This window comes from Hyperolius riggenbachi, chromosome 1, assembly GCF_040937935.1.
Source record: "Hyperolius riggenbachi isolate aHypRig1 chromosome 1, aHypRig1.pri, whole genome shotgun sequence".
Classification (NCBI taxonomy): domain Eukaryota; kingdom Metazoa; phylum Chordata; class Amphibia; order Anura; family Hyperoliidae; genus Hyperolius; species Hyperolius riggenbachi.
In genome coordinates, this window is record NC_090646.1 from 477,826,231 (window position 1) to 477,845,357 (window position 19,127).

The 19,127-nt window shown below is 49.0% G+C and overlaps 1 protein-coding gene across 2 annotated transcripts in view; it reads right to left on the bottom strand.

Annotated features, from left to right (window-relative positions):
• Window positions 1–17,557, bottom strand: part of LOC137554635 (basement membrane proteoglycan-like) — a 67,837-nt gene extending 50,280 nt beyond the window's left edge. For both annotated transcript variants that reach the window (XM_068271512.1, XM_068271511.1), the window contains exons 1-2: window positions 17,498–17,557; window positions 17,038–17,073 (exon numbers count right to left, since the gene is read on the bottom strand). In XM_068271512.1, coding sequence (XP_068127613.1) covers window positions 17,038–17,073; window positions 17,498–17,525 — 64 coding nt within the window. In that variant the 5' untranslated portion in view covers window positions 17,526–17,557. The remainder of the gene's footprint in view (window positions 1–17,037; window positions 17,074–17,497) is intronic.
• Window positions 17,558–19,127: the final 1,570 nt, after the last annotated feature.

The window sequence follows — 19,127 nt, forward strand, 5'->3', positions numbered from 1 at the left end:
ATGGTCTCCATATTCATTTAAGGGCTACATTTCTGAAACTGAATTCCAAATGACAACCATGTTAGTGTGACATAAAATCTGATTAATTCAGCTGCAAAACAAAATAAATCATAGCCTATTCAGCACTGTTATCAGCAGTATTTCCTCAGTCAGCTTTTTGCTTCTGTCTACCTTTTCATGATAGCTGCTGCCCAATGCGACTACAGTTTGATACCTCAGTTACATAAATAAAGGCTCTAGCTTATTAAAGAGACTCTGAAGCGAGTTAAAAACTCGCTTTTTAGCTTATAATCATCATGGGCATGCTTGCCCCAGCTAAAACGCCGCTATCCCGCGGCTAAACGAGGGGTCTTTACCCCGCCAAATCCCCCCTGCAAAATCCACGACCAACTTGGTCGTAGATTTTGCTGCTCATGGAGGCAGGGCTAACGGCTGCAGCCCAGCCTCCATGCGCGTCTATCAGCGGCGGATCTCCGCCTCTCGCCCACCCCCTCAGTGAAGGAGGAGGGGATAGCGGTGTTTTAGCTGAGGCAAGCATGCCCATGATGATTATAAGCTAAAAAGCGAGTTTTTAACTCGCTTCAGACTCTCTTTAACACTTGTATCAGGCAAAATGGCAACTTGATGATGCACCTATTTATGACTCAGAATGAGAGGAATTTCATGAAACCCCTGGGAGATATACACACTGGGCTATGTTTTAAGTGTCAAGCATAAGGTGCACATTTTTTTATTGATAAAACATTAGATAAATTTATAACACTTAGTGAATTCGAAATTGGATTTTACTCATGACATGAGGTAAATTATCAACCATTCGATAAAGTGTTTGATAAAGCTTAGTGAATTGAGGCCTATGTGTGCTTTTGGGCACAGGTGCAGAATTATTGGAAATCTGTAATTCCCAAACTTAACCTTTACAATGGTGTTGTCATTTAAGGCCTATGGGCTTGATTCACTCACTATGCTTAATAGCACAAGGTAATCTTCTTACACGTGCAGATTACATTACCGTGATTTCCTCATAGTGCTGGCATGGTACGTGCGCAACTGTCAGCTTAGTGTGCGCTCCTTAGCAGCAGTCACTCCTTCCGAAAGCCGCATGATAGTGACCTAGCGCTACCGTGATACTTCACTAGCACCTAGTAGTGGCTGTGCTAGTGAAGTATCACGGTAGCGATATGACACTATTGCGCGGCTTTTGGAAGGAGCGGCCACTTAATGTAATTTAAGCATGTAAGAAGATAACCTTGAGCTATTAAGCATAGTGAATCAAGCCCTATATGTTAGGCATACTGGAAGATATGGGATGGTAAAAATACAGGAAAATGCTTAGCAGGATTATACTGTTTTATGCTAGGAAATCTCTTACATCAAGGTGGCAGCAAAACACTCCCCCTACCGAGAATGATTGGATCAATATGGTTAAGGTGCACCTGCCATTATGCAAACTTACATATCAATCCAGGTCTCAATTTATTAAGTTTGATGAATTATGGAATATTTGGGTAGAATCATGGAATGCTGTTATTCCTCACCTAGATATCAATGCCATAGTACAAGCATACAACCTTAAGGCTACTTTCACAGTGGGACGCTGAGTTTTGATGCAACGTTAAAGTCGCAACTAGAGATGGGCCGAACCTCCGATTTTAGGTTCGCGAACCTGGTTCGCGAACTTTCGCGTAACGTTCGGTTCGCGTTAAAGTTCGCGAACCGCAATAGACTTCAATGGGGATGCGAACTTTGAAAAACAAAAATAATTATGCTGGCCACAAAACTGATGGAAAAGATGTTTCAAGGGGTCTAACACCTGGAGGGGGGCATGGCGGAGTGGGATACATGCCAAAAGTCCCAGGGAAAAGTCTGGATTTGACGCAAAGCAGCGTTTTAAGGGCAGAAATCACATTGAATGCTAAATGACAGGCCTAAAGTGCTTTAAAACATCTTGCATGTGTATACATCAATCAGGTAATGTAATTAAGGTACTGCTTCACACTGACACACCAAACTCACCGTGTAACGCACCGCAAACAGCTGTTTGTGTAGTGATGGCCGTGCTGGACTGGTGCGCACCATGGCGAGAGTGCAGGTTTTGGTGGCTTTACAGCCCATATGGTCGCCTGGCTGATGTAGCTGAATGACAGAACAGTGACTGTCCAGCTGATCAAATTTGGTCTGACCACAATGAAGCAACGACCTTATTATCTTTTGTGTGCCCCCCGAGACACTCATCTAGGCGCCGGTCATTGCTTCATTGTGATACGCAAGCCCCTTCACCACGGCAAGGTAATGATCACGAAGGGGAATGGGCGCATGTACATGCCTTTTCTTTTGTTGTTGCAGCTGCCCGCAGTGCAGCCAGAAAAATTAGGCAGTCATGTACACGCACCAGAAAAATTATTACAGCGGCCGCTGCTAGCAGCGGCCTAAAAAATTCAGCAATCCGCCTGGAGTCCCGGACCCTGTTGGTGGTGGCGGAGAAGGTAATCAAGCGGCCTGCAGGCAGACATGCTGTGTGGAGGGACTGGGAGCGACTTAGTCTTCTTGGGGCAGGCCAGGCAGCCAGTCACACGACGTGCAGGCAGAGATGCTGTGTGTGCGGGGACAGACTTAGTCTTGGGGCGGGCAGCAGCCCTCCGGGATCCATGCCTCATTCATTTTGATAAAGGTGAGGTACTTAACACTTTTGTGATTTAGGCGACTTCTCTTCTCTGTGACAATGCCTCCAGCTGCGCTGAAGGTCCTTTCTGACAGGACGCTTGCGGCAGGGCAGGAGAGAAGTTGGATGGCAAATTGGGACAGCTCTGGCCACAGGTCAAGCCTGCGCACCCAGTAGTTCAAGGGTTCCTCATCGCTGTTCACAGCAGTGTCTACATCCACACTTAAGGCCAGGTAGTCGGCTACCTGCCGTTCCAGGCGTTGGTGGAGGGTGGATCCGGAAGGGCTACGCCGAGGCGTTGGACTAAAGAACGTCCGCATGTCCGACATCACCATGAGATCGCTGGAGCATCCTGTCTTTGACTGCGTGGACACGGGAGGAGGATTAGTGGCAGTGGTACCTTGCTGGCGTTGTGCTGTCACATCACCCTTAAAGGCATTGTAAAGCATAGTTGACAGCTGGTTCTGCATGTGCTGCATCCTTTCCACCTTCCGGTGAGTTGGTAACAGGTCCGCCACTTTGTGCCTGTACCGAGGGTCTAGTAGTGTGGCCACCCAGTACAGCTCATTCCCCTTGATGTTTTTTATACGGGGGTCCCTCAACAGGCAGGACAGCATAAAAGACGACATCTGCACAAAGTCAGATCCAGTACCCTCCATCTCCTCTTGCTCTTCCTCAGTGACGTCACGTAAGTCAACCTCCTCCCCCCAGCCGCGAACAATACCACGGGAAGGTTGAGCAGCACAAGCCCCCTGCGACGCCTGCTGCGGGTGTTCTCCTGCCGCCGTCCCCTCCTCCTCCCCCAAAGAAACACCTTGCTCATCATCCTCTGAGTCTGACTCGTCTTCTGCACACGACTTCTCTTCTTCCTCCTCCTCCCCCCTCTGTGCTGCCGCAGGTGTTGAGGAAACAGCTGGGTCTGATGAAAATTGGTCCCATGCCTGTTCCTGCCGTAACGGTTCCTGGTCACGCTCATTCACAGCTTCATCCGCCACTCTACGCACAGCACGCTCCAAGAAGTAAGCGTAGGGAATTAAGTCGCTGATGGTGCCCTCACTGCGGCTCACCAGGTTGGTCACCTCCTCAAACGGCCGCATGAGCCTGCATGCATTTTTCATCAGTGTCCAGTTGTCGGGCCAGAACATCCCCATCTTCCCAGACTGTTTCATTCTACTGTAGTTGTAGAGGTAGTGGGTGACGGCTTTCTTCTGTTCTAGCAGGCGGGAGAACATGAGCAGGGTCGAATTCCAGCGAGTCGGGCTATCGCAAATGAGGCGTCTCACCGGCATGTTGTTTTTCCGCTGAATTTCTGCAAATCGTGCCATGGCTGTGTAAGACCGCCTCAAATGCCCACAGAACTTCCTGGCCTGCTTCAGGACATCCGCTAAGCCAGGGTACTTTGCCACAAATCTTTGAACAACTAGATTCATGACATGTGCCATGCAGGGTATGTGTGTCAGCTTCCATATATGCAAAGCGGCAAGCAGATTGCTGCCGTTGTCGCACACCACGTTGCCTATCTCCAGGTGGTGCGGGGTCAGCCACTCATCCACCTGTTTCTTAAGAGCAGCCAGGAGAGCTGCTCCAGTGTGACTCTCCGCTTTGAGACAAGACATGTCTAAGATGGCGTGACAGCGTCGTACCTGGCATGCAGCATAGGCCCTGCAGAGCTGGGGCTGTGTAGCTGGAGAGGAGAACTGCCACTCAGCCAAGGAGGAGGAGGACAGTGAAGAGCATGTAGCAGGAGGAGAGGAGGTGGCAGGAGGCCTGCCTGCAAGCCGTGGAGGTGTCACAATTTGGTCCGCTGCGCCCTGCTTGCCATCGTTCACCACCAGGTTCACCCAATGGGCTGTGTACGTAATGTAGCGGCCCTGCCCGTGCTTGGCAGACCAGGCATCCGTGGTCAGGTGTACCCTTGACCCAACGCTCTTCGCAAGAGATGACACCACTTGCCTCTCAACTTCACGGTGCAGTTGGGGTATGGCCTTTCTCGAAAAATAAGTGCGGCCTGGCATCTAACCAGGCCCGTTTTTAGCGCCGTGCGGCCCGTGCCGCCGCCCGGGGCGCTGTTGGGAGGTGGGCGCTGAAATGGAGGGGGGAGCCGGAGCCGCTGGGAGGGCAGCCCGACCTCTCCCTCCCTCTCCTGGGCCGCCCTCCGTGCTCCCGCCTCAGATGCAGAGCGCAGCAGCAGCAGCAGCCAGGGAGGAAGCGCTGTAAACAACATACCTCCCTGCGTTCCAAGCGCTGCTCTCTCGCCGCCGGTCTCTTCCTCTCTGCCGCCTATACGATGATGCACACACTAGTTCCGGCTAACAGGAACCAGCGTGTGCATCATCGTATAGGCAGAGAGGAAGAGACCGGCGGCGAGAAAGCAGCGCTTGGAACGCAGGGAGGTATGTTGTTTACAGCGCTTCCTCCCTGGCTGCTGCTGCTGCTGCTGCTGCTGCGCTCTGCATCTGAGGGGGGAGCACGGAGGGCGGCCCAGGAGAGGGAGGGAGAGGTCGGGCTGCCCTCCCAGCAGCTCCGGCTCCCCCCTCCATTATGGGGGACAGCTACCTATCTAACCTACGCTGGGGGGTACCTACCTATCTATCCTATACTGGGGGGCACCTGTCTAATCTAGCCTATACTGGAAGGGGGGGGGCAGCTACCTAATCTAACCTACGCTGGGGGGCACCTACCTATCTATCCTATACTGGGGGGCACCTACCTAATCTAACCTACACTGGGGGCACCTACCTAATCTAACCTACACTGGGGGGCACCTACTTAATCTAACCTACGCTGGGGGGCAGCTACCTAATCTAACCTATACTGGGGGGCAGCTACCTAATCTAACCTACATTGGGGGGCACCTACCTAATCTAACCTACACTGGGGGGCACCTACTTAATCTAACCTACGCTGGGGGGCAGCTACCTAATCTAACCTATACTGGGGGGCAGCTACCTAATCTAACGTATGCTGGGGGGCAGCTACCTAATCTAACCTATACTGGGGGGCAGCTACCTAATCTCACCTACGCTGGGGGGCACCTACCTATCTAACCTATACTGGGGGGAACCTACCTAATCTAACCTACACTGGGGGGCACCTACTTAATCTAACCTACGCTGGGGGGCAGCTACCTAATCTAACCTATACTGGGGAGCAGCTACCTAATCTAACCTATACTGGGGGGCACCTACCTAATCTAACCTATACTGGGGGGCAGCTACCCATCTAACCTATACTGGGGGGAACCTACCTATCTAACCTATGCTGGGGGCAACTATTCTGGCTACCTATATTAGAGGCACCCACCTAGCTAACCTGTACTGGGGCACCTACCTAACTAACTTATACCGGGGGCGCCTGCCTATCTAACCTATACTGGGGGCAACTATACTGGCTACCTATACTGGAGGCACCTACCTGGCTAACCTATAGCGGGGGCAACTATACTGGCTCACCTATGCCTGGCTACCTATACTGGGATACCTATTCTTGGCTACCTATACTGGGGGGACCTATACTAAGTGCAACTAGACCTGGCTAACCTATACTGCGGGCACCCATACCTTGCTTGGGGGGGGGGCGCAATTTTTACACACCCGCCCTGGGTGCATTTTAGCCTAGAAACTGCACTGCATCTAACACTGCGGTGTTCCGATGGCCACAAATTTACGGAAGGCCTCAGAGTCCACCAGCTGGTATGGTAACAGCTGCCGAGCTAACAGTTCCGCCACGCCAGCTGTCAGACGCCGGGCAAGGGGGTGACTGGCCGAAATTGGCTTCTTCCGCTAAAACATTTCCTTCACGGACACCTGACTGCTGCTGTGGGCAGAGGAGCAGGAACCGCTCAAGGGCAGAGGCGGAGTGGAGGAGGGTGCCTGTGAAGGTGCAAGGGAGAAAGCGGCAGAAGCAGATGATGCACCTGAAGGAGGAAGAGGAGCAGGAGGGTGACTTTTCTTTTGTGTGCTGCTGCTGCTTTTGCTCAGGTGGCCATCCCATTGCTGTTTGTGCCTTTTCTCCAGGTGCCTTCGTAAGGCACTTGTCCCTACGTGAGTGTTGGCCTTTCCACGGCTCAATTTTTGTTGGCAGAGCGAACAGATGGCTTTGGTCCGATCTGAGGCACACACATTAAAAAATTTCCACACCGCTGAGCCACCCTGGGATGTGGGCACTATGGGGACCTCAGCAGCTGATGCTGAAGGGCAAGTTGGCTGGCTGTACATAGGTGGCGATACATTGTGCCGGACACTGCCACCAGCTGTTTCTGACGAAGAGCTGCCCCAGCTTCTTTCAGCAACTTCTCTCCTCCTACTACTCTCTGACTCCCCCTCTGAACTGTCCCCCTCTTCATCTCCTCTATTGGGAACATACAGAGGATCCCTATCATCGTCATCATCGTAATCATCCTGCCCAGCTTCGCTTGCCTCAGACAAATCCAAACATGCACCATCAGTAGGTCCTTCATCCTCCTTACACGTTACATCCATAGTGTTGCCGGGTAACTCAAATATATGAGCTGGTGAAAATTCATCTGGCTGTAACAACAATGGCTGTGCATCAGTGATTTCAACACTAAATAATTCTTGCGAAGTGTCAAATGCAGCGGAAGTGGTGCTAGTAGTAGCGCTGGTGGCTGAGCAAGATGAGGTGTTCTGTGTCGCTAAATACTCAACCACGTCGTCAATCTTGGGAGGTGATGGGACGTGCCTTCTTCCGAGCACTGTACTGTGGGTCAGGTCCACACGAAATTACATTTACACGACCTCGCGCAGACCTGCCGGGTGGCCTTCCTCTGGCTCTGGCACTACCTCTTCCTCTACCTGTTTTGTCCATATCGGGTATGCACGGAGTGGTATATCACACTGCGTGCACTCACGTAGGTAGGTGGGTTCACTTAACTGCACAGGTATGCGCACTGATGCGGTGGGTTCACTGAACACAACAGGTATGCAGTGGCGGGTTCACTGGACACAACAGGTATGCAGTGGCGGGTTCACTGAACACAACAGGTATGCAGTGGCGGGTTCACTGGACACAACAGGTATGCAGTGGCGGGTTCACTGAACACAACAGGTATGCAGTGGCGGGTTCACTGAACACAACAGGTATGCAGTGGCGGGTTCACTGAACAGTACAGGTATACAGTGGCGGGTTCACTGAACACAACAGGTATGCAGTGGCGGGTTCACTGAACACAACAGGTATGCAGTGGCGGGTTCACTGGACACAACAGGTATGCAGTGGCGGGTTCACTGAACACAACAGGTATGCAGTGGCGGGTTCACTGGACACAACAGGTATGCAGTGGCGGGTTCACTGAACACAACAGGTATGCAGTGGCGGGTTCACTGAACACAACAGGTATGCAGTGGCGGGTTCACTGAACAGTACAGGTATACAGTGGCGGGTTCACTGAACAGGTATACAGTGGCGGGTTCACTGAACAGAACAGGTATACAGTGGCGGGTTCACTGAACACAACAGGTATGCAGTGGCGGGTTCACTGAACAGGTATGCAGTGGCGAGTTCACTGAACAGTACAGGTATACAGTGGCGGGTTCACTGAACACAACAGGTATGCAGTGGCGGGTTCACTGAACAGGTATACAGTGGCGGGTTCACTGAACAGAACAGGTATACAGTGGCGGGTTCACTGAACACAACAGGTATGCAGTGGCGGGTTCACTGAACAGGTATGCAGTGGCGGGTTCACTGAACAGTACAGGTATACAGTGGCAGGTTCACTGAACACAACAGGTATGCAGTGGCGGGTTCACTGAACAGGTATACAGTGGCGGGTTCACTGAACAGAACAGGTATGCAGTGGCGGGTTCACTGAACAGGTATACAGTGGCGGGTTCACTGAACAGAACAGGTATACAGTGGCGGGTTCACTGAACACAACAGGTATGCAGTGGCGGGTTCACTGAACAGGTATGCAGTGGCGGGTTCACTGAACAGTACAGGTATACAGTGGCGGGTTCACTGAACACAACAGGTATGCAGTAGCGGGTTCACTGAACAGGTATACAGTGGCGGGTTCACTGAACAGAACAGGTATACAGTGGCGGGTTCACAGAACAGGTATGCAGTGGTGGGTTCACAGCACAGGTATGCAGTGGCAGGTTCACTGAACAGGTATGCAGTGATGGGTTCACAGCACAGGTATGCAGTGGCAGGTTCACTGAACAGGTATGCAGTGATGGGTTCACAGCACAGGTATGCAGTGGCAGGTTCACTGAACAGGTATGCAGTGATGGGTTCACAGAACAGGTATGCAGTGGTGGGTTCACAGCACAGGTATGCAGTGGCAGGTTCACTGAACAGGTATGCAGTGATGGGTTCACAGAACAGGTATGCAGTGGTGGGTTCACAGCACAGGTATGCAGTGGCAGGTTCACTGAACAGGTATGCAGTGATGGGTTCACAGCACAGGTATGCAGTGGCAGATTCACTGAACAGGTATGCAGTGATGGGTTCACAGAACAGGTATGCAGTGGTGGGTTCACAGCACAGGTATGCAGTGGCAGGTTCACTGAACAGGTATGCAGTGATGGGTTCACAGCACAGGTATGCAGTGGCAGGTTCACTGAACAGGTATGCAGTGATGGGTTCACAGAACAGGTATGCAGTGGTGGGTTCACAGCACAGGTATGCAGTGGCAGGTTCACTGAACAGGTATGCAGTGATGGGTTCACAGCACAGGTATGCAGTGGTGGGTTCACAGCACAGGTATGCAGTGGCAGGTTCACTGAACAGGTATGCAGTGATGGGTTCACAGCACAGGTATGCAGTGGCAGGTTCACTGAACAGGTATGCAGTGATGGGTTCACAGAACAGGTATGCAGTGGTGGGTTCACAGCACAGGTATGCAGTGGCAGGTTCACTGAACAGGTATGCAGTGATGGGTTCACAGCACAGGTATGCAGTGACAGGTTCACTGAACAGGTATGCAGTGATGGGTTCACAGAACAGGTATGCAGTGGTGGGTTCACAGCACAGGTATGCAGTGGCAGGTTCACTGAACAGGTATGCAGTGATGGGTTCACAGCACAGGTATGCAGTGGCAGGTTCACTGAACAGGTATGCAGTGATGGGTTCACAGAACAGGTATGCAGTGGTGGGTTCACAGCACAGGTATGCAGTGGCAGGTTCACTGAACAGGTATGCAGTGATGGGTTCACAGCACAGGTATGCAGTGGCAGGTTCACTGAACAGGTATGCAGTGATGGGTTCACAGAACAGGTATGCAGTGGTGGGTTCACAGCACAGGTATGCAGTGGCAGGTTCACTGAACAGGTATGCAGTGGTGGGTTCACAGTACAGGTATGCAGTGGCAGGTTCACTGAACAGGTATGCAGTGGTGGGTTCACAGTACAGGTATGCAGTGGTGGGTTCACAGAACAGGTATGCAGCCAGCCAGGAACAAGTTAAGCCTAACTAATCTTTCCCTGAGAGACAGTCTGCAGCAGCTCGCCCTACTCTCACTAACGCAGGCAGCACACGAGTGACCGTAATGGCCGCCGCTGCCTGCCTTATATAAGGGGGGGTGGGGCTCCAGGGGCTAGTGTAGCCTAATTGGCTACACTGGGCCTGCTGACTGTGATGTAGAGGGTCAAAGTTGACCCTCAAGGTGCATTATGGGGCGAACCGAACTTCCGCAAAGGTTCGCCAGCGGGACGTGAACGCGAACCACCGAAGTTCGCGTGGAACCGTTCGCCGGCGAACCGTTCGGCCCATCTCTAGTCGCAACGCAAACTAACAACGCAACGTCCCAACGCAACTCTATGCCCTGCTATCGTCGCATACAGTAGGCATACAGGCAATGAAAAGTATGCTTCCAGGTCATTACTGAGCATGTGCAAACAGTCCAACGCAGTTAATAACGTGTATAATGTACAGCATGCAGCACTTTCTAATAATGCTACACGCTACACACAAACGCAACGTGTGCACTGTGAATGTTGCACAGACTTAGTATTGCTGTGCGTTTGTCCACGTTAAAACATTTTCTAACGTGTGACTTTAACGTCAGAATCAGAATCATTTATTTATTTATTTCGCCAAGTACAACGTGAGTTGTACCCGGAATTGATTTTGGCACAACAGTGGTGGTGGTACAGTACAGAAATTGAACAGGCAGCATACAGTAGGTACACAGTAAATACATATAGCGCATACATATATACGGTGATACATACAGTAGGTATAATGAATAATTACGGAGTGAAGGAGAACATAGGTAGAGAACCCATAAGGAATGGACCCAAAGAGAAGGACCAGGGGGGCATCTGCTGCCGTCTATGGCACTCAAAACGCTTCTGCAGCGATACTTTGATCAGATGCCCCTGGTCCATCTTGGGGGAGAGAGAGAGAGAAAGATAAACAGATACATACAGTACAGTGCATACAGTGAAAGCAGTGAAAGTGAAAGAGAGCTCCCTTTGGAATTAAGGTAACCTGGCTGGTTAGTACCCGAATGGATAGGCTATGTCACTTGGCTGCTGCAGAGAAAAAGAAAGAGTCCTCCTATGGCTGCAGCGGTGTCTTGGCTGGCCAGCCTGGCTACTCAAGGGCTCGAATGCGCATTTCCCCATATTGTGTCCCGTCAATGTGTGGTGCGAGGATGGCCCAAAATCCCAGGGGCATTGGGCCCGAAATCCCAGGGGCATTGGGGCCCAAAATTCATCAAGGGGACGCTGGGAGGGGGCACTTGACTGCTGTGGTGGGTTTGCAGCTGGATGCACGTAAGTTCATACCTTTGCATCCGGCTTTGGCCTAGTACGTTGTGGGCGCTCTAGTCACTTAGAGCCCACACAGATGGTGGCTGCAGGATCAGGCATGGCGGAGACTGGCTCTCACCTGCTGGCCAAGTGGAGAGGACAGCATGGCTGGAGAGGACAGCATGGCCGGAGAGGCAGCAGAACACTGGCCTGCTGTGGCCACAGTGATGTAGCAGTCCTGACCCAGCGGGGGAAGCAGCGTCAGTCAGACCTCACCTAGCTGTGGGGTGGGAGGCCCGCTCATCATCCGCGGCGTCTGTCCTCCCTGGCAGCAGCAGCAGCATCACAGTCCACGTGGATGCGGGGGGGGGGGGGGGGGGCCTCAGCGGCGTCTAGTCCTCCCTGGCAGCAGCAGCAGCATCACAGTCCACGTGGATGCGGGGGGGCCCTCAGCGGCGTCTAGTCTCCCTGGCGGCGGCTTAGCCCAGTGCCGAAACAGGACTCAGATGCGTCCTGTGCGGCGTTGCCATGATGGGCTCCACGCAGGTGGCGATGCCAGAGGACCAGAAAGCGGCAGCGGTGGTTCGGCCGGCTCGGTGTCCTGCTCCCTCACGGCTGCAGAGGCGATGCTCCCGCCTCCCCCACATCCGCAGCAGTTGACTCCTGGGATCTACATCACGAGCACGTGGGTCCCAAACAGCTGATGGACCATTCGGCAGGCAGATCGGGACCCAAAAGCTGGGATGCAGAGCGAGACCTGCGTGCCCCTGCCCTCCGCATACTACCCCGCAGGAAGAGGAGCTCGGAGGAGACTGAATTATAGTAAAAAAAAGAAAAAAGGCCGGAGCCCTGTGGCCGCGGCGACCGAACCAGGCGCCATCTTGATCTAAGATCAAGTCGCACTGTGAAAGAGGCCTTAATGTATTACCTTTACTAAGCTGTCACCGATCTTCATTTATTATGTACCTCTGTGATATACAGTGTTGATGTATACTGTATTTTCACTCAGTGGAACCTTCCTTGCTATATAATGTCGGTAACCTAACTGATAAATGTGCTCATTACCTTTGGTGATATCTCTGGACTGTTGGAGGATTTTTTTGTGTTAATTTGTTTTGTGTTTTATAAAATGCAATAAAATGTCTCTTTTAAAAAAATAAATTCAAGGAGAAAAGTAAAACCTCTGCCCAGTCTATGAATCAGAACTGATGTAAATGCATGGTAATATATTTTATATGCTAATTGCTAAGCTAATTTAAACAATCCTCCACTTCTCATGGAAGAATGAAAGGGAACATGGTAATTTCTTCTTAATTTGTTTTCATTGTCAGTATTACTATCCAAGCTCCATTTCACAACAAATTAGATCCTGTTCCTTTTACATTTCTTTTAAATAAACACCCAGCTTTCAGCTTTAGGCTAGTCTGAAGAATTGCTTCACACTACAACCACAAGACTAAGCTGTGAGCTAGTATATGGCTGAGGGCCCTTTTCCACTAGAGCGATTGTGATTGCTGAATCGCAAAATCGCAAATCGCTAGTGATTTTTAAATCGCTAGAGTTGTTACTTTATCATAGAAATCACGAGAAGTATTTTCCACTACAGTGATTCGATTTGGAAATCGCTAATCGCAAATCGCAATCGCTTGCTGGAGCGATTTTTACAATGATAATGCAATGCAAATGAAAATCGCAAATCGCAATCGCATAACAGAATTAATGAAAAATCGCAATCGCAATCGCTGGCGTTTGTGATTTGTGATTGCGATTGCTAGTGGAAAAGGGCCCTGAAAGGAACAGGAGTGGTTAATCCACACACAAGAAGAGGAAATTAACTGAAAATAGTCCATCACATTGTACAGGGTGATTAGCAACTCTTTCTAACTTACGCAGGAAGAGCTGGTGATTGAAAGTTTTAGGGCTCATGCTCACTTAGAAGCACAAAACCCTAGTGCTAGCGCAGGTGATTTTACCACGATTAGTACAGTAAAATCACTGTACACCCTTGCGATATTGGAGCAATTGCGATTAGTGCTTTTTAAGTGCTGTATCACGATCGATCTAGAATCACGGGTAAATGCTGCATGCACCGCGTTTTGTGATTGCCGCTAATCGCCTGCGATTGGTGGCAATTGCAGCAGTGAGATCACTGCCATTAGTATTGCGCTTGCGCTTTAAAAAGTGCTAGCATTTCGGCGATTAGTGGGTATCGCCCTGAGGCTGCATTCTGCATTCACAGTGGAACGTTGCAGAGCTGCAGTATAAATCCCATGGGACGTTTACAGTGCGAGGTTAACATCGCATTGTAACTTGTAGCGTTATGGTAACGCGCTGCTTGCACACACTACCAGGCACAGGAAAGCATACTTTTCATTGTCTGTATGCAATAGTAACGCAGCATTAATGTGTGTTACCACCTTTTTTTTGCGTTGTGTTGTGATGCTGCGTTGTGACTTTAACGCCATATTACAATGCAATGTCCCACTGTGAGTGAGACCTCATACTTCACAAAGTACCACTTAGATGTAAATGAGAAAGAGGAATCATTGCAGTTACAGGCCAGGTATTATGCAACAGCAGCATGCTCCATAAGCGCACTAATCTTCAGGTGTGATGATAGTCTGAGACAGGTGGGGCACAGATATACTGTGTCACACATGAAGTGAGCATATTCAATAGTAAATACGCATAAAGTGGGAAACAGAGAAGGTATGAGGCACATGATTCAGTGTTGGACTAGTGTGATTTATGATTTATCTTGCTTGCTGCACTTCATATCAGACTTAGGCTTGATTTACTAACACAAATAGCATCCATAAAATACTATTTAACTGCTTTCTGACCGCGTCACGCCGATGGGCGTGGCCACAGCGGCAGCTCCAGGACCGCCTAACGCCGCTGTAAAGTCCAGAGGCAGCAGTTTGCAGGAGATCGCGCATCGTGGGGGGGGGGGGGGGGGTGAGGGACGGGACGGAGCTCTGCCCCACCTTCAGTCTCTGAGCGGCAATGGCCAGTCAGTAGACTGTTAGACTGCAAAACCACCATCTTTACTGTTAGTACAGCGTTGCGATCAGCAGCAGCACTGTACTGGGGACAGCCGTGTGACAGAAGCCTATGATAGCCGATCATCATGACTGACCAGTTGAGGGGAGGGAGGGATTGTTAAAAAAATAAATAAACACAAAAATAGTAAGAAATATATATATAAAAAAACATATAAATATTTATATAAAAAAATAAACACTGGGAGGGGGGGATCAGACCCGACCAACAGACAGCTCTGTTGGTGGGGAGAAAAGGGGGGGGGGGGGGGAAATCACTTGTGTGCTGTGTTGTGCGGCCCTGCAGCTTGGCCTTAAAGCTGCAGTGGCCAATTTTACAAAAAAGGCCTGGTCATTTGGGGGGTTTAATACTGTGGTCCTCAAGTGGTTAAATCCGATATAAACATAATCAAAATGTATATACTGCATTACAACTTTAAGGATGCAAAAATCAATGGACTAAACTACCAACTAACAGTTTTCACTCCTTACCGAAGAAACAATATTCTTTGCTTAGAACACCTGTACTGAAGTATGCCTGATGTGCATTAGATAAGGAAGGGGGTAATTTTAGTTATTGTATTTTTTCCTTTCATTCTTTTCTCCAGTTTTCTCCAGTTTATTTACACTCATGTCTTATGGAATAAGTTAAATCTATATTTAATAAATTAAAATCTAATAAAAGGAAAGGCATTATAAAGAGGGCTTAAAATAATGATATCATATTTCTCCTACATTTTTAAAAGGTAAATTGTTTTTTATTGACCTCTTCTCCAAGTCAAAAACAACAACCCTGGATATGCAAAGATTTTTTTAGGGTAGAGATTATCCAGTAAGGTGGGTTTTAACTGGGGTATATGTACCTTATGTAGTAAGATGAGCCTCACTTCAATGACATGACAATTAATCAATAGTCCATAGATAAAATTAATTCATTTCAATAATAATTCTTGATTAAAAATTAAGTCCTGTTTTTACCGCAGGCCAACGCTACACCAGTGAGAGTCTATGGGGCCTTTCACACCAACGTGATGTAATCGCTGCAACCCAATGTTAGCGCATACCTACGTTACCAGTCAACGTGCACAGTGATGTGCGGTGGAACAAAAGTCTTGTAAGTCTATAGCGATGCATATATTTTAAAAAATTCTCTTTACTTACCTACGACATCTACCAGCCCCTTGCAGCCATCCTGTGCCCTCGCAGTCACTCAGGGCTCCTCTGGTCCCCCGCTGCCAGCTAGTTTCGTTTTTGCCGACTGTGAGTCGGCCGGCCACCATGTGTACGTTTTTACGCATCCCTGCTGGTGCAGGACGCTATTGCAAACATCAACAAGTACATTTTTACTCGTTACGGGTGTAATGCGTAAAACCTTACTGCCATCCTTAAGGGCCAGTTCACACGGGCCTTTGCCCAATTTCCAGCGGTGTCTCATTCAGCGGTGTCTTTTTCAAGCTTTTGGCGGCATCCTGTTGTGATTGGCGTTTTTGATTACTGCAGGGGGACATGAAGAAGCGGTGGTAATCGACCCTAGACACTGCATGTGGCATCCAGGGTCGCTGAAACAACGGGAATATCGGGATTAGAACGCTGCATTCGCACAAACGTTGGTAGAAGCCCGATACAAATGCTCCCGTTCACTTGAATGGGAGCGTTTAACAACAAGTCTCGGGTGCCAGCGGTAAACGCCCGCCAAGCATCTGTCTGAATTGGCCCTTAAATTGATATATTTCTTATTTTTGAATGTTAATATGTAAGAAAATGAAGCAGGATAGAAAGGACCAGTAAGGTTTGAATTATAAAACACTTTTTTTCTTATGAAATCTTTATGGTATGCGTGACTAGGGGTGTGCCGGGGGCGTGACTAGGGGGTGTGCTGGGGGCGTGAATAGGGGTGTGGCAGGGCATGGCTTAAGTGTCCCTCTTTCTTATCTCAAAATGTTGGGAGGTATGCTTGCATCAGGCGCAGAAATTACATGTTTGCACTGTGTTTACACTAGCAGCATGCAGTCAGAGTAGAAGGAGAAGTGAGAAGAGAGTGAGTGAGGTGAAGAGGTCAGCATTGGGAAAACAGCTTGTGCTGTGTGAGGAGGGGGGAGGCAGGAGGGCAGCAGTGTTTCATTTGACTTGCACAGCAGAAGGGAGGAGGTGGCACTGCTGTCCTAATTGAGGAGGAATGTAGCATGAAGGATTGGCTGAGGGTGAGCAGGTTGTTTGTCACAGACCCCTAGCCAGCCAGACAGCCATCCTGTTATTGTGTTGAGCTGCAGAATGTCATGTCTCAGGTTGTTGCATATGCTCCCTTGCTAACTGAGAACATTAACTGAAGCAGAAATATTACATGGTATAATAGCATTACGTAACAAAACTCGCACCACAGCTACTGTATAACATGCCGCGCTGCTTGTCAAGTGCTGTACGATCAGTCTAATTCAGGAAGGGGGGGGGGGGGGGGTGGCATCCTCACAAGTTTGCCTCAGGCAGCAATAACTAGAACTGGCCCTGATCCAACAGTGGTCATTAATACAATGTGCATTATTCTCCAGCTATTCGTACTAATTGGAATACACTATAAATACATATTTTAAAAAATGTATCCATTATTTTAGTACATTACCTAACAACCACATGTGTAAGCTCCAAGAAACCAGCACTGAAAGAAAAAAAAATGCAGTCAATAAACACGTCTCAAATAATAGGACACATTTTCAGTTATAACTAGAAACGATACATTTATTCTACAGAAATTGTCCTAAAAGAAAGTCATGGAGAAGCATGTGACTGATCTGAAGGGGTGTATGATTTCTAAGTATCCGAATGGCTGGTTGGGATTTAAAATACAATTTCAGCTCCAGCAAGCAAAGAAATACTCAAAATAAGTTGTCCAAAATGAATTCGATTATATTAGATATCACCTTTGCCTTCCGATATTACTCTGCATTCAACAGCAATCAGTTCATTACTTTGCATGGTTTGGTACTGATCAGTGCACCCCTCATTTTATCTAGGTTTATTGCCACTCCTGGCTGCATTCCTTGGTCTATTAATCATCCATCCAACAAAATAAATCCACTTACACTGGATATAGATTGTAATTCTAGCCATGTCATCGGACGTGATCTGTTTCCTCAGAGAACTTGTCCTGTGAAACAGAATTCAGTAAATCATCTTGTGTGCCAAACAAGTTAGAGTTGCAATATATAGTAGAATGCAGAAAATTATTCAGGATCAGGGCCATGCAGTTGGCTGATGGTGTAATGGTTAAGGGCTCTGCCTCTGACACAGGAGACCTGGGTTCGAATCTCGGCTCTGCCTGTTCAGTAAGCCAGCACTAATTCAGTAGGAGGCCTTTGGCAAGTCTCCCTTACACTGCTACTGCCAATAGAGCGCGCCCTAGTGGCTGCTGCTCTGCTCTGGCGCTTTGAGTCCGCAAGGAGAAAAGCGCAATATAAATGTTATTTGTCTTGTCTTGTCTTGTCCTCAAGTGGGAGGTGCTCAAATTTAAAAAAGGGGCTACCTGAAAGTATCGATATAGCCAGAGTAGTGTGTTCTAACCGTTTTGTTCACCGGTTTTAGAATCAGTGAGAATAGGTCCCCTGTCCTCTACAGATGTGGTAGCAGCTTTGTACCCTGAAATAGTGTGTAGTTTGGTATTACTGTAGCTCACACGCTTCCTCCTAGCCTGTCTGCTGCCCAATTCCAGCGGTTTTAACTCATCGATTGCGTCCACCAGGCTGGATGGTCTGTGGGTTGAAATACTTTGGAAGGCATTGAGCGGTCCGGTCACTAGGGGGCGTGTGATAGTCAGTATGGGTCCTATGTGGAGGTCCCTGTGGGTGCATGGTTGAGTGAGAGGTCACTGTAGATGCTGGGGGAGGGAGAGGTCACTGCTGTCAATGAGACATCATCTTACCTGACCCACACAGCTGGGGGGATGGTTACACTAGGATTCCTGTATGGTACCTCTCTTTACTCCAAAGTGTCCCCGATGGGGGGGGGGGGGGGAGCTTCCCGCAGGTGTGGGTGTGGCTTCCCATGGAAAGGGGTGGGCTTGTCACGGCCAGAGGCGGAGATTCATTTTTGCAGCCAAAGTGGCCTTCCCCTCACATACCTGTTCAGGATACCCACTTTTATAGTAATTTCCCCGGTTTAGGCACCAGAATCACTTATTCTATATCTATATCTATATATTGCTCTATACTGGTGTGTAGCCTCACACTCCCAGTAATGATTAGCCCATGCTGTGCATTTTGGAAAACCAGGCATTTATTTTCACTGAAATCAAATATTCGCTTCGTGTGCATTTCGGAAACTACGCGTTAAAATACGCAATTACGCGTAGTGCAAAGCGTAGTGTATGAGGACGATTATGCCCTTATGCGGAAAAATTTCCGCATTCATTCCTCTTTAAATGCTTTGACCGGGAACTCTTCCAATGCGTAATTTTGTAAGCATACCATCGTACGCGGAAACATATACACGAGTATCGCATTGGTAGTTTACTTCGCAATACAGATGTTAACTAAGCGTAGCGGGCATAAACTATGCGTAACGGTACTTCGCTACACATAGATTTGTAAGAGTAGTTTTGAAGCTTCGAGTTTGAACTTCGACGCGTAGATGCAAACTACGATGTGTAAATTCGCACAGGCGTAGTTTCTGCCCATCCCTGTTTTCAAGTCCCTTTACAGGGAACTCTTCTGCGTG